The 17,006-nt window shown below is 38.4% G+C and overlaps 1 protein-coding gene across 5 annotated transcripts in view; it reads left to right on the top strand.

Annotated features, from left to right (window-relative positions):
* RBM20 (RNA binding motif protein 20) overlaps positions 1-17,006 on the top strand; it is a 415,808-nt gene that overhangs the window by 219,267 nt on the left and 179,535 nt on the right. For 2 of the 5 annotated variants that reach the window (XM_053692748.1, XM_053692752.1), the window contains exons 3-5: positions 5,234-5,295; positions 5,841-5,926; positions 14,750-14,850. In XM_053692748.1, coding sequence (XP_053548723.1) covers positions 5,234-5,295; positions 5,841-5,926; positions 14,750-14,850 — 249 coding nt within the window. The remainder of the gene's footprint in view (positions 1-5,233; positions 5,296-5,840; positions 5,927-14,749; positions 14,851-17,006) is intronic. The other 3 variants (XM_053692751.1, XM_053692749.1, XM_053692750.1) reach the window with 3 other exon arrangements.

The raw sequence follows: 17,006 nt of genomic DNA, 5'->3' as shown, positions 1-17,006 counted from the left end.
TTATTGTTTTAAAAGATACATAATCCCTTTATTACTCATTCCCCAGTTTTGCCTAACCAACACAGTTATATTAATGTACTTTTTACCTTTGTGATTACCTTGTATCTAGGAACCTTCTTCCAGCCCCCTGATCACATGACTGTGACTGTTTATTATCTATTGTCTTAAATTTAGCATTGTATTGTGCTAGATCTTAAATAACTTTCTGTGCCTGAACACAGTGTTATCTATATAGCCCACGTGTACTTTCTGTCTCTTTGTGTTGAAAAGAGATTTAAAAAGCATGTGATAAGAGGCAGCTCTCAAAGGCTTAGAAATTAGCATATGAGCCTACCTATGTTTAGTTTAAACTAAGAATACCAAGAGAAAAAAGCAAATTTGATGATAAAAGTAAATTGGAAAGTCAATTAAAATTAAAAGTCCTATCTGAATAATGAACGTTTAATTTATACTTGACTGTCCCTTTAAGTTCCTTTAACATGTGAACTGAATCTGTACAAAAACTTACCCATTAAAAAAAGGTCATGTGAACAGCCAAGATATTGGTTTTCAAGAGGTCAAGGCTTTTTAATTTATAAAGTCCAAAAACATTACAAAAGTCTACATGAAAAGTGTTTTCTAAGAAATCTGGATATCACTGTTAAAATTTCGCCATGCAAGATTTAGCTGGTGTTATTGGGCCAGGCATTGACTTGCAAATGGTCTGGAATGGCTTCAGATTTGGAAAAAAAAGTAAAATAAGCCATGTGAAGAGAATATATATGACAAGGGATCAGTGTTTGGAAATAAGTGATGAAATAAAAAAAATAGGAAGTATTTCAACAAATCATTTCAATAAATCATACTGCACATATGTAGAGTAAATTACTAGTGATAGCGTTCTCTAATTTCAAACAAAAGTGTCAAAATTCTACAGACATAATGATTTAAAGAGGCATTAAATGTTCTCTGTTTCATCTAAAAGAGAATGTTTTAAAATAAATTATAGCGCTTTGTTTTTTTGATACTGGAATGTATATACACACACACTTCTGGTTTAAAATTGTTGAATACAATATCCCTTTTAGTCCTAAAGGGATACAAAACTCAAATGGTTTCCTTTGTGATTAAGACAAAAGTGACATATGCAGATGGTTGTACACTGTATTTCATTTCCTTTGATGTATTTTTTGTTAAATATTTAAATTCAAGAAATCTAATAAAAGTGACCAATTAATTTTGTTATCAAATTTGCTGCGTTCCCATTATGTTCTTTGTTTAATCGATACTTAGGAAGGTAGCGCGCGTATGTCTGGAGAATTACATGACAGGAAATAGTGCTGCCATCTAGTGTTCTAGCAAATGCATAACATTCTTGCAAAACTGCGGCCATATAGTGTTCCAGACACGTGCATGCTCCTTAGCTTACATCCCTGGTTTTCAACAAAAGATACCAAAAGAACAAAGAAAATGTGGAAAAAAAAACGTCAATTAGAAAATTGTTTAAAATTGCATGCCCTATCTAAATCATGAAAGAAGAAACCTTTGTCCCTTTAACAGTTGGGTAAGAATGCTTAGTTTATAAAATAAACAAAATAGGTACAATTATTCAGTATACAACTGCAATCCTGTTTATTGTTTTAAATACAAACTAAAAATGTTAGAAAATTGGTTATAAAACAAATTTAATTTTAAAATAATGAATGCACTGTACACATTTTCTTCAGTTGATTTTACAGGTTTAGAATTGTGTTGCACATTTCATTCATGCATTGCTGTCTCACTGGTAATAATCAAGTTAAGCTGGGTACATGGAGAGATTTTACTGTGAACTTGTTTGTACCACTTAAATATGTTATTGGGATAGAAATAAATCCACTATACTTATGTACCAATCATCTTTTCTCACACTTTGACCTGTCAAACTAAGATGTATCGCTGAAAGAATCCAGGGGCGTTGACGTTCAGGAGCAACTGCTTTATGAAACAGCCAATGTCAGATTGACCCTAGTTTAACCTGAACCTGGCACATCTACGGTATGCCTCATTAGACCTCATGTAATCAGAATGCCTGTCTAGGATCACAGGGACCCGTGTCATTTTATCAGCTTGGCTACTACTCCTCACTCCCGTAAACTAATAGGTATCAGACAGACAAACTATATAAGCAGCCAGGTATATGCAAATGACACAAAGTCCCTTTTAAAAACAAAAACATACCATCCTTTCATCTTAAAAATGTGTTATATTTCCTTTCTTCTTTATGATTTATTTATTTATTGCATTATTTTCCTCTTTAACAATACTATATTTAATTTTATTATAGTTGTATGATATGATAGATTATATGATAGACAGATAGATGGAAATACTGATTTAAGGTTATTCTGTTTATATGTCATTTTAAAAGGTTTTGGTATGAATGGTAGGTACAAGGCAAGAATACTAAATTAATAAGACCTTTCTTGAATCAGAATGATTAATGTAATGTTAAATGCGATTTAATGTAATTGTAATAAAAAAATAAAAATCAAGCCAATTTCTTCATCACCCATTATTATTGAATCTACAAAATCCCTATAAACTTTAATGGTGATATTTGTAAAAAATAAAAAAATCATTAGATAAACTTGACTGCAATCAAACCCAGTGCTATATTTTGTCCTGTTTTGAGGATATTTCTTGGTTGTTCAATTTTATTAATTGTCTAAGATATAAACATTTTAATGATAAAATTTATCCAAAATTATATGAAATATTTAATGAGCTGATAATAATGGTTAAAAACTTAATTCAAGCATATTAGTCAGTCATCAATTAGTTAGTTAACATTTTTTTGTGAAAACATACATGAAAATCCTATGATTCTTCTGTTTCTTAAAGTGTTTTTTTGTTAGATGTTGATCTTATATCATTTTCTAATGTAACTTTTTTTTTCTAATTCAAATGGCAAATCTTCTCATTGTTTGAAATTGCTTTTAAATGGATAGTACACTGTAAAATAGTTATTTTCCTTAATGTATTTCCAACTACTTCTTATATAGGCTGCAGAGTATAAAATATACGAGAAATAGCTTCTTTAATGTTATTTTTGTATATTAAATAGATGGTTTTGTTCTTTGAAACCACAACCCATTGAAATGGGTTGAGCCTGCAGGGAAATAAGATCTCTTTATTTTGTCACTTTCTGTACACACACGTGTTTTTTTTTAAATATTATTTATGTTTGTATTCCAAAGGCCAATACTTTAAATAACAATTGAGTAACAAGATGTTAATTTCTTATCTCTCCTAACCATCACTGGGAGTTTAATTTCTTCTGCTGGCTATGTTTATACAGATTTTCTATAGCCTATAATTAAATATAGAAACTTTTAGTATAGCTAGTACTATAACAGGCAAAATCAGCTATTTCAAATGCTTATATAAAAGGTAAAGGAGCTATTTATTAAAATGTAATACACTCCGGCAGGAAAAATAGATAATTGGGAACAAATTAAACGGGAGAAAATGTTAGGGAACACTGTCCCTCAAATAGATTAAAAAAAAAGTACCCAAACATTTATAAAATATTTTTGCTTGCAAATTAAAACTGATTGGAATAAGTGCCTGTGTTGTTTTGTTTTTCTTGACAGTTTAAATTGATTGGAATGGGGGTAATAGTTAACAAAAAATAATAATAATAAATTACATGGTTAAAATTACAGTTACAGTCATATAAACACTATCAGATAAAAAGTATTCATATAAATATTAAATACAAAAATTATAAGAGCTCAATGGTACTATATGACGAGGTGTTTGACTAAAAAGGGCTATATTGTATAGATACATACATATACATGTTTAAATATGCTTATGTATGCATATATATATATATATATATATATATATATATATATATATATATATATATATATATATATATATGTATAGATGTGTGTGTACACATGTAGTTATCTGTTCATGTGTTTTACTGTATATTTAATGTCTATATTTCACATTCCAATGTTCTAGTCTTACAGGTAAATGTTCTTTTTATTGTAACACATATTTCTATATATATCTGTGTGTATAGATATCTGTTTCACATTAACATTATCAGATATATGTATATATTTATATATAGATATAAATATATATAGATTTAATAATACAAATTTCATTTTTTAAATGTGCAGAACATAGAAATGTAAAATATGCATAACGCGCTTTGCGCTTTTGCACTTTAGCTCTAATGCAGTGTCGGGTTAGCGCACATGAAGAGCTGCTAATCTCGAAGCGCATTTTTTAGATATTAAATATAAAATATAAAAGAAATAGAAATAATTATTACAAAGATTATACATACTGTAGAATATTATAAATAATTCATAGAATGTATCTATATTTTTACAGTATGTATAATAGAAATAGATATACAGGAATAGGTATATACAGATATATATATAAATATGTATTTACAGAGGCCCATTTATCAAGCTCTGGATGGAGCTTGAGGGCCTGTGTTGCTGGCGAGCCTGTAGGCTCGTCAGAAACAGCAGTTAAGAAACAGCGGTCTAAACACAGCTGCTTCATAATCCTGTCCGCCTGCTGTGAGCAGGCGGACAGACATCGATGTAATTCAACCCGATCGAATACGATCGGGTTGATTAACACCCCCCTGCTGGCGGGCGATTGGCCGCGAGTCTGCAGGGGGCAGCGTTGCAACAGCAGCTCACAAGAGCTGCTGGTGCAATGCTGAATACGGAGAGAGTATTGCTCTCCGTATTCAGCGAGGTCTGACGGACCTGATCCGCACTGTCGGATCAGGTCCGCCAGACCTTTGATAAATTGGCCTCACAATTAAAACAACATTCGTAATAACATTGGAATGTGAAATATGAATAATTCCTGCTGGGTTAGCGTGTGAGAGATAGGTATTAGGTCTTTTTCTTCTGCACTCTTCTTTTTAGTGTGCATTGGGTTTCACTCGCGGGCAATCTTTTTACTTTTAACTTGTAATTTGAGTGCATTCCAATGGGCGCAAAAAGATTACTTATAGCAAAGTTTATGCTCAAGCGGGGGTGATCAATAGCATGCCACTTATAATATAGTGAATCTTAATAATGCATTTGTTAATCTCTTTGACCTCAACAGAACACTGGGTTATATACACATATTTATGAATCCATAATAAGGAAAGCAAATGTGATTTAGTGTTTCATATAGTTTATTATTTATCTGCAGGGCAACTTATTTTTTATTTTTTTAGGACTGGGACTTGCATGTAAAGGGAAGAATGCATATTCAGAATTTGATGGGCTACTCTGAAAGGTGAGTTACCAGCTTGTAAAGTTAACAAAAAAAGTATTGTCAGGGAGAGAGTGTAAACAAGGCATGTTAGATAGTTACTTTAACAAACCTATATTCCACATAGCCTTGTTTGCACACTCTGTGTGACTAGCTCTGCTGATTGGATCAGCCTCAGTTTCCGCTTAGGACCAGCAGTGCTCTGGGGGTCCCAAGCAGGAGGTTTAAACAAAGGTGCATGGTTGCTTGTATTAAAATAATATGCTCTTATGTAGGGGTTTTTAAACCTTTCCTCAGGCCTCCCTAACAGGTCACATTTTCAGGATTACCTTAAGAGCAGGTTAATAACCATGTTTACTAATCAGCTGATTATTTCCCCTGTGCTACAATTCAGATATCCTGTAAATCTGGCCTGTTATGGAGGCCTGAGAACAGGTTTGAACTATAATGGCCCTTTAACTCAGTTTTGCTTCTTTTAATTGATGCAGTGTTTTTTGTTTTTTTTGTGTTTTTTTTATATTTTGGAGAATTTAAGAATAACCTTTCTCATGACCGCTCTTATTTTCTAGCAGCAGTCTACTTTGTATCCCAAACTGTAGTGACGGAATGTTAACAACATCTGTGAATTCTGAGTTTAACCCCATGATCAATGAAGGTGAGATATATCTGGAACACAATGAGATTGTTATGTGTTTCTAGAGTGCTGCATCTTTCAGCATTAGTGTCAAATGCTGCTACACCCTCAACCCTTGACTCCCACCCAATTTATATAATATATTTTATTACCCTCTTTCTATCTGATTAATAGTGGTGATTAAATCCTTCCTGAGACAGAACGCATTGTCTGTTGCATTCCCTATTAATTGTTTTAGAGACAGATGCATATGGGGCATCTATGTACTCCTTCATAAGGGACACATTTGGAACACTGATCAAGCTTTCTACTAGAAGTAGAGCTGTCATTAACTAGCAGCAATATGAAATGTAACAAGTGAAAAGGGCTTAAAAATGTATATATGTTTTATATGTGTGTGTGTGTGTGTGTGTGTATATATATATATATTTTGGAGCCCTTAGCAGTCAATTATCTGAAAAATCATATTTATACATTATTAATTTTTAATAAAGTGTTAAACTATGTATTTACTGTAAATATTTCATATTCCAATTTTATTCACATATGTTCGAAGTATTTATAAATAGATATTCCAATATATATCTGTATATATCTATACCTAAATATAATCATATTTATATATATATATATATATATATATATATATATATATATATATATATATATATATATATATATATATAGAGAGAGAGAGAGAGAGAGTTACCAAAAACATATATATATATATATATATATATGTATATATATATATATACACACATAAATTATGCTTACCAGATAATTTCCTTTCCTTCTGTATGAGGAGAGTCCACGGCTTCATTCCTTACTTGTGGGAAATACTGAACCTGGCCACCAGGAGGAGGCAAAGACACCTCCCCCGCTCCCCTCATCCCCCAGTCATTCTTCCGAGGGAACAAGGAACAGTAGGAGAAATATCAGGGTATAAATGGTGCCAAAAGAACAAAACAAAAATTTAGGTCCACACAACGGAGAAAACGTGCGGGGGCCGTGGACTCTCCTCATACAGAAGGAAAGGAAATTATCTGGTAAGCATAATTTATGCTTTCCTTCTTAATATGAGGAGAGTCCACGGCTTCATTCCTTACTTGTGGGAAACATATACTTAAGCTCTAGAGGACACTGAATGAAACGGGAGGGTTAAAAATCAAAAAGGAGAGGCGGACCCTAATCTGAGGGCACCACAGCCTGTAAAACCTTCCTCCCAATAGATGCTTCAGCCGAAGCAAAAACGTCAAACTTGTAATTTTTTTAAAAGTTATGTAAGGAGGACCAGGTAGCTGCCTTACAAATCTGCTCCATAGAGGCCTCATTCTTGAAGGCCCAAGAGGAAGCCACTGCTCTAGTTGAATGAGCCTTAATCCTCCGAGGAGACTTATTTCCCGGTGTTTCATATGTTAAACGAATAATGCTCCTCAACCAAAAAGATAAGGAAGTGGACGAGGCCTTCTGCCCCTTACGCTTCCCAGAATAGACAACAAACGAAGAAGAAGTCTGTCTAAACTCCTTAGTAGCTTGAAGATAGAACTTCAAGGCCCAAACTACATCCAAATTATGAAGTAACTGCTCCTTCAAAGAAGAAGGGTTAGGACACAAGGAAGGAACAACAATCTCTCCGATCTGAAACAACATTAGGAAGAAAACCTAACCCAGTACAAAGAACAGCCTTATCAGTATGGAATACTTTGTAAGGGGGCTCACATTGCAAGGCAGCCATCTCAGATACTCTGCGTGCCGAAGCAATAGCCAGTAGAAAAAGAACCTTCCAAGATAGCAATTTAATGTCAAGTCCGTGCATAGGCTCAAACGGAGCCCTCTGCAAAACCTTAAGAATAAGATTTAAACTCCAAGGAGGAGCGCTAGATCGAAACACAGGCCTGATTCTAGTTATAACCTGAACAAAAGACTGGATGTCTGGAAGCTCAGCGAGCCTATTGTGCAGTAAAACAGGAAAATCTGTCCCTTAAGGTAGCTAGCCCTAAGGCCCTTCTCCAGGCCATCCTGGAGAAAAGAAAAAATCCTGGAATCCCTGACCCTATGCCAGGGAAATCAACGCTCTTCACACCAGAATAAGTAGGTCCTCTACACCTTATGATAGATGCGACGAATAACCAGCTTATGAGCTTGAATGAGAGTATCAATAACTCTCTCAGAAAAACCTCTCTTGGCTAGGACTAAGCATTTAATCTCCATGCAGTCAGCCTCAGAGAATCTAGATTTTGATGAACAAAAGGACGTTCCTGCAGATCCCTGCAACAAGGTAACCTCCATGGAGGAGATGAGGACATCCCCACCAGATACGGCGAACCACATCCTCTGAGGTCACGATGGAGCAATTACTGATGCTCGCTCCTGCTTGATGTGGGCCACTACACGAGATGGAAGTGGTAATGGCGGGAAAATATAGATCAGACTGAACCTCCAAGGCACTGCTAATGCATCTATTAGCTCCGCCTGAGGATCCCTGGACCACGACCCATATCTGCGTAGCTTGGAATTGAGCCTGGATGCCATGAGATCTATCTCCGATGTCCCCCATCTGCTACAAATCTCCACAAACACCTCGGGATGGAGAGACCATTCCCCCGGATGAAAGGATTGTCTGCTGACGAAATCCGCTTCCCAGTTGTCCACACTCAGAATGTGGATCGCTGACAGCGAGCAGTTGTAAGCCTCCGCCCATTCCAGAATCCGAGATACTTCCCTCATTGCTAGGGAGATCCTCGTTCCCCTCTGATAGTTGATGTGAGGTTATGTCATCCAATTGGAATCTGATGAACTGGGCCGAACCCAGAAGGGGCCAAGCCTTCAGAGAATTGAAGATTGCTCAAAGCTCCAATATGTTGATCGGGGGGAGGGATTCTTCTAGAGTCCCCAGGCCCTGAGCCTTCCTGACACCCCAAACAGCTCCCCATCCTGTGAGACTCACGTCCGTAGCCACAATCTCCCAGGATGGTCTACAGAAGGATGTCCCTCAGGACAGGTGATCTGGACAGAGCCACCAGGAGAGCAATTCTCTCGACCGGCTATCCAGAGAAATCTGTTGAGACATGTATGAATGATTGCCTTTCCACTGTCTCAGCATGCACAGCTGAAGAGGTCTGAGATGGAATCTGGCAAAGGGAATGATGTCCATGCAGGACACAATGAGCCCAATCACCTCCATACACCGAGCCACAGAAGGCCTAAAGGAGGTCTGGAGGGCAAGACAATTGGAAGTTAGCTTGTAACGTCTCTGGTCTGTAAGATATATCCTCATGGATATGGAGTCTATTATCGTACCCAGGAACTCCACCCTGATACTGGGAATAAGATAACTTTTTTCTAAGTTTATCTTACATCCATGAGATCGAAGAAGAGAAAGAAGGGCCTTTGAATGGTTCTCTGCCAAACGACAGGACGGGGCCACTGTAATCCCTCTGGTTCTGGCCACTGCAAGCAGAGCCCCTAGAACCTTTGTAAAAACTCTTGGAGCAGTAGCTAGACCAAACGGAAGACCAATAAACTGGAAGTGCTGATCCAGGAACCCAAAACGTAGGAACTTGAAGTGATCCTTGTGTATAGGGACGTAAAAGGTAGGCATCCTTCAGGTCTATGGTTGTCATGAATTGACCTTCCTGGACTAAGGGAAGAATGGACCTTATTGTCTCCATCTTGAACGAGAGAACTGACAGGAATTTGTTTAAGCACTTTAGGTCCAAAATTGGACGAAAAGTACCCTTCTTCTTTGGTACCACAAAAAGGTTTGAATAGTATCTCAGACCTCTGCTGGATTTACCGGTACAATGCCCCCCAGGGAGGAGAGATCCCTCACACACCCTAGAAAAGCTTCTCTCTTTTGTGGTCTTGAAGACAGGTTTGATAAGAGGAATCTTCCCCTGGGAGGATGAGACTTGAAACCTATCCTGTATCCCTGAGCGATGACCTCTAGTACCCAGGGGTCCTGCACATCCCCAAACCAAGCTTCCAAAAATAGAGATAGTCTGCCCCCTACCAGATCCAAGGTCGTATCGGGGGCCCCCCCTTCATGCCGACTTGGGATTGGCGGGCTTCTTGTTCTGCCTGGATTTATTCCAGGACTGAGAAGGTTTCCAAGTTCCCTTGGACTGCTCAGGCTTCGTAGAGGGCTGCTGACATTGGGATTTGTCTGAACGAAAGGAGCTAAAATTAGGACCTTGTCCCTTAGGTTTATTCTTCTTATCCTGCGATAAAAAGGCACCCTTGCCTCCAGTAACTGTGGATATGATTGAGTCCAGGCCTGGACCAAAGAGAATTTTACCCTTAAATGGAAAGGAGAGAAGTCTAGACTTTAAAGTCATGTCCACAGGCCAAGACTTTAGCCATAGTGCCCTACGGGCCAGCACAGAAAAACCTGAAGCTTTGGCATTCAGGCGAATAATCTGCATATTAGCATCACAAATAAAATAATCAGCGACCCTTAAGGCCTAAATTCTTTCCTGGATCGCGTCAAGGGGACCTTCTACCTTGATCAATTCAGATAAGGAGTCCACCAGTAGGTCGCCGCTCCTGCAACCTCAGCAACAGCCGCAGCTGGTTGAAACAAATATCCTGTATGTTAAAACATCTTTCTTAACAGAGTTTCCAGCTTCTTATCCATGGACTCCTTAAATGATGAACTATCCTCAAGAGGCATAGTAGTGCGCTTAGCAAGCATGGAGATAGCGCCATCCACCTTAGGAACGGAACCCCACAACTCCAATTGAGAGTCCAGAATTGGTAATAATTTCTTAAAAGAAGAAGAAGGTGAAAAAGAAGAACCAAGTATTTCCCATTCATTCTTAATAATGTTCGCCATCTTTACGGGAATCAGGAAATTCTATGGTACAACCCTGTCCTTGTAGACCTTATTTAATTTAGGAATACAGGGTTCCTCAGGTAATTTAGGCTCTGGAACCTCTAAAGTAGCCAACACTTCCTTTAGCAGAAAGCGTAATTGCTCAATCCTAAATCTACAGTCTGGTTCCTCCGCAGCTGGAGGATTAGAGGCTGCAGATTCCAACCCAGAAAGAACATCTTCCAAAGTATCAGAGGTGTCTTCATCAGCGGATAATCTAGTATCCGATAAATCCAATAAGATACTAGATGACCCCTGGGAAGGATAGCAATATTTAACCTTTCGCTTGCGCTTAGCAGGGCGAGGTAAAGCACTAAAGGCCGCAGACACTGCCGTCTGTAACTGTTCAGTAAAGTCTGGCGGTAAAAGGGCCCCTCTACGTGGAGGATTAGGAGTGCTACCGGAAGCTACATGTGCATTAGGAGATGACTGTAGGGTACACACCTCACGGGACGGAGACTCCTCAGAGGTGGAAGGCTCAGTCGTACTAAACATATTAGCTTTTTTAGATAAAATTACTTTATCAAGGCATGTGGAACTTAATTGAGCAGGTGGGTACACCGTGGCCTCCTCATAATATAGACAGGTATTAGACTTAGGTAAAGAGGGAGTACCCTCTAACGCATCAGAGTCCTCCATAGCTTGCGCTTATAAAAAGGACAATAGACAAAGATAAATGGCATCTTTATACCCCCAATACCACCAATGGCTGGGGCACTCACCACCTCCCAAGAGAGAAACCGATTTGTCTTCGGAAAACCGCACAGTCAGGAAGAAAAAGATTCAGAGTTACCACACCCGTCACGTGGTGCGCCATGCAGGACCGCCCCTGCTATAGCTAAAAGCACGCCAAGCCTAAAAGTCTGCGCAGCTTATCAAAACGAAAGTAAAAACCTGTACGTTCCAACATCTGCCTGAGTTACATCTCACACATGTTGCAGCAGAATCACAATATGTACATTATGTGAAAATATCCCCCCTGTTCAATAATCCCCTTCCGGAGATATTAACCCTTGATTCCATACAGATAAAAGGAGCCACACTGTGACCCTGTATTCTTGCGTTATCATGTGTATAAATAATGAAACAATCTAACCGGAATCTATGCCGTGGAACAGAACACAGCCTCTCAAGTTTTACAGTCTTGTAGCATCTCTCCTGACATGGACTTGAGTGATGGAAGCAGGCAGTGAAACTCGTCAACACTGATTGCTTAGGAGCTGTTAATACGAGCCTGGATGGGTTCGCAGAAATACTCTCCCTGCTTCGCCAGACTCTTAAATCCGTCAATGCTCTCACTGAGAGGCTGACAAGACTACTTAAAACTCCAGTCCCATTCCAAAGGTTAGATACCCTCCATAAGGAACTACTCCGTATCTTCTGACACTTCTTTGACAACCTCCTGTGATGAAAGGCAAAGAATGACTGGGGGATGAGGGGAGTGGGGGAGGTATTTAAGCCTTTGACTGGGGTGTATTTGCCTCCTCCTGGTGGCCAGGTTCAGCATTTCCCACGAGTAAGGAATGAAGCCGTGGACTCTCCTCATATTAAGAAGGAAATATATATATATATATTATATATATATATATATATATATATATACAGTATCTCACAAAAGTGAGTACACCTCTCCCATTTTTTTAAAAATATTTTATTATATCTTTTCATGTGACAACACTGAAGAAATGACACTTTGCTACAATGTAAAGTAGTAAGTGTACAGCCTGTATAACAGTGTAAATGGGCTGTCCCCTCAAAATAACCATTGGCAACAAAAGTGAGTACACCTCTAAGTGGAAATGTCCAAATTGGGCCCTATTAGTCATTTTCCCTCCCTGGTGTCATGTGACTCGTTAGTATTACAAGGTCTCAGGTGTGAATGGGGAGCAGGTGTGTTAAATTTGGTGTTATCGCTCTCACACTCTCTCATACTGGTCACTGGAAGTTCAACATAGCACCTCATGGCAAAGAACTCTCTGAGGATTCGAAAAAAAGAATTGTTGCTCTACATAAAGATGGCCTAGTCTATAAGAATATTGCCAAGAACTCGAAACTGAGCTGCAGCATAGTGGGCAAGACCATACAGCGGTTTCACAGGACAGGTTCCACTCAGAACAGGCCCCGCCATGGTCGACCAAAAAAGTTGAGTGCACATGCTCAGCGTCATATCCAGAGGTTGTCTTTAGGAAATAGACATATGAGTGCTGCCAGCATTGCTGCAGAGGTTGAAGGGGTGGGGGTCAGCCTGTTAGTGGTCAGACCATACACTGTACACTGCATCAAATTGGTCTGCATGGCTGTCGTCCCAGAAGGAAGTCTCTTCTAAAGATGATGCTCAAGAAAACCCACAATCAATTTGCTGAAGACAAGCAGACTAAGGACATGGATTACTGGAACCATGTCCAATGGTCCGATGAGACCAAGATACATTTATTTGGCTCAGATGGTGTCAAGCGTGTGTGCTGAGGAGTACAAAGACAAGTGTGTCTTGCCTACAGTCAAGCATGGTGGTGGGAGTGTCATGGTCTGGGCCTGCATGAGTGCTGCCGGCATTGGGGAGCTACAGTTCATTGAGGGAACCTTGAATGCCAACATGTACTGTGACATACTGAAGCAGAGCATGATCCCCTTCCTTCGGGGGCCGCAGGACAGTATTCCAACATGATAACGACCCCAAATACACCTCCAAGACGACCACTGCCTTGCTAAAGAAGCTGAGGGTAAAGGTGATCGATTGACCAAGCATGTCTCCAAACCTAAACCCTATTGAGCATCTGTGGGGCATCCTCAAAAGGAAGGTGGGGGAGCGCAAGGTCTCTAACATCCACCAGCTCCGTGATGTCGTCATGGAGGAGTGGAAGAGGATTCCAGTGGCAACATGTGATGCTCTGGTGAACTCCATGTCCAAGAGGGTTAAGGCAGTGCTGGAAAATAATGGTGGCCACACAAAATATTGACACTTTGGGTCCAATTTGGACATTTCCACTTAGGGTGTACTCACTTTTGTTGCCAACGGTTTAGACATTAATGGCTGTGTGTTAAGTTATGTTGAGGGGGCAGCAAATCAACACTGTTATACAGGCTGTACACTCACTACTTTACATTGTAGCATGATATATAATAAAATATTTACAAAAACGTGAGGGGTGTACTCAATTTTGTGAGATACTGTATATATAAATAAACATATTCTTCTATGTGAAAAACATTGAAATGTGAAATATCAATATTTCATGTCTGGTTGGCACACTTGGTTAAACGCGATCAGCTTTGTGTGCAAATAAGGGTGTTAGATGTTTTTTCCCCCACTTTTCTCTCTCCATTGAAGCATACAGGGGATTATGTTATCACGGTCACTGTATTCAAACTTCATCTTTTTGCGCGCATTGGGTTACCGCTTGTGCAAAAACTTTTTACTTTCAATTTGCAAAAAGCATATTTCTAGAGGAGTTTGCACGTGAATGGGAATGCAAAATGCTGCTCCACTCATAATCTAGCCCTTAGGGGCATATTTATCAAGCTCTGTATGGAACTTGGGGCCCCTTGTTTCTAAAGACTGCTGCTCCAAAACTTGTCCGCCTGCTCTGAGGAAGCCGTCAGAAATCAACCCGATCGAATACGATCGGGTTGATTGACACCCCCTGCTAGCGGCGGATTGGCCGCGAATCTGCATGAGGCCCTATTGCACCAGCAGTTCACAAGAACTGCTGGTGCAATGATAAATGCCAACAGGGTATGCTGTCGGCGTTTATCAATGTGCGGGGGACATGATACGCTACTTCGTGTCATGTCCGCTCGCACATTGATACATATGCCCCTTAATGTCATCATATTACTTGGTCACAGGCAAATTCTTTCTTAGAGGTTTTAAAGTAGACACTGACTCTTCGTATATATTCCTTGAATTTGCATGCCCATTACATTTTATCATATAACTAGTTGTTCACATGTAGTTTGTTTTCCTATAGGTTTTAAAGCAGACACTGACTCTTCATATATTCCCTCAGTTTCTGCTGTATCCTATCTTCAGACTGGACTTGCCTTCTCATCTCCTCCAGCAATACAAAAGGTAAATGATTACCCACTTCAGCAGTAAGGTTTATGCTTCCTAATTCAGACTGTTTACTGCTTTGATCCTCCCGCTGACTCTACACCTGCTTTAGAAGACCAAGGCTTATCTAACATAATTTCTATCCCTATAATATTGAGTGAGTAAAGCAGCGATTCAGATCCCCTTAGTTGATATTTTCCAGATACCATCTGTTCATATGCGTGTTACTAATCCATAACAACTAATACAGCTGGTTAAAGACAGTGTTGTATTATATTATTTCCCATTTCCAGTTCCAGATGTGAACAATGTTAAACAAATTCCTTCTGTCTCATATAGTATATATCATAAATCGGATAATGAGGTTTTCATGGTGTAAACTTGCAGATTATAGCTTCATCCTAAATTGTAGCTATTAAAAGCGCAATTTTGAACTGTAAGGCGTGGGTAACATACTGATTTTTTCACTCACAGGACCGAGAGAAAGATTATGCAATATTATTAATAAAGCATATATAACCTCTATATAAACATACTTCAAATAATTAAAACTTTAGCAAGATAAATACCGAAATTGTGATCATACTCTCAGAAAGACATGTATATTGTATTAACACAGCTAGGGCAGGTGTGAATCATTTGATGATGACCAAATGAAAAGCATTGGCACCTTGAGCCTTGTGTTGGATATACTTGTGTCTGAATTGAGAAACCAAGGGTCTTGCTGTTTAAAGGAAATAGATGTTAATTTAGTTTTATGAGGTTCATTAATCTCAGTGGGAGTGTTTAGCCTTAGTGATTAAAGGGTCATGGAAGTGAAAATTAAACTTCAGGGATTCAGTTTAGAGTGTACAATTTAAAAAAAAAATCCAATTGACTTTTACATTTCTGTAATACTGTTATGCATTGTTGTAAACACTGTTGCCATATGATGTTCAAGACACCCGCATGCTAGGTATTCTGTCATGAAAAGGATACCAAGAAAAAGAAAGTTATTTGGGAACTTCTTTTAATTTGTGTGCTTTATCTGAATTGTGAAAGAAAATGCTGTTCCTTCAGTTTAATTGATTTGTGAGAATATTGGCAAAACACTATGACAATTATAACATACAAATCAGCTTTCTTAAGATTTGATGCTTTGTACCACACACTTTCAGTTTCACAGAGAGCTCGTAAAGCGCAACATCAAGTGTAAAAGACAAGAAAAGCAGCCAAGACAGTGGCAAATCTTGTACTTCCTTCTAAGCCTGGTGTTAAGACAGTTTGAAGTTCCCCTCTGGGGGTTATGAATGTTTTCACAGATGTCTAGATACCTGTCAGCACTAAGAGTGCAGTAAGGTGGCTAGATTTTTCCTTTTAACTGTGCACATTGGACCAGATGTATAATGTGTTTGAAATAATATGCGACAGGGTCAGCATGTCCAATCAATATCAGTAAGGTCTTGTAAGCTAGCACTTTTGGCCACTGTGAAGAGATGTGCTTGGGAACCACCTTGTTAGAATTAGTGTGGGCACAGAGATACAGAACATTATTTGTTTCAACACTAAATGTTTATTTTGCAGATGCTAAAAAAATATTCACAGTGGATAAAAAACATTTAGTTCACACAGTTTGAAAAGCTTTAGACAAAACAATAAAAAAAACATTCCTGTGCATAATTATATGGGGTCACTAGAGTGTTTATATCACCGTACTTGCTTAGTCTCAGATATATATAAACGGTTCCAAGAACTCAAAACCACAAAATGCACTTGTTATTTAGGTTTCCCCTTAGCATTTAATTTATGATTGTAGTTGATATGATTTTGCATGGAGGTTAGAAAAGTAGTTTCAGGTTATGCAGCATGAGAAGCTATTACTATTACTATTTTGTAGTTATTCTTCATCTTTAAATCATTTGGGGTTTTAATATTCTGTATATTATAAACATTTAGTTATTGATTGGTGAATGAATGATACTAAGGCCCCGATCATCTAAAGCTTTCCACTCTGGTGAGATTATCTAACAAGTCTTGTCAGCGCTGCAAGGTCTCTCTAAACATTTTGAAAGGCAAATTTTTGTTTGAACATTGATCCATGTTTGGCTTTTGTCTTCTTGTGTAAGGCAAGTAAACAAGTTTGTATTTTGAGTGACATTTCATATTTGAGTAGTAAATTGGTTCGTGATCTAGGA

This window comes from Bombina bombina, chromosome 9 (genome assembly GCF_027579735.1).
Source record: "Bombina bombina isolate aBomBom1 chromosome 9, aBomBom1.pri, whole genome shotgun sequence".
Lineage (NCBI taxonomy): Eukaryota > Metazoa > Chordata > Amphibia > Anura > Bombinatoridae > Bombina > Bombina bombina.
Note: the sequence above shows the minus strand (reverse complement) of the source record. Positions and strands in the feature narration are given on the sequence as shown.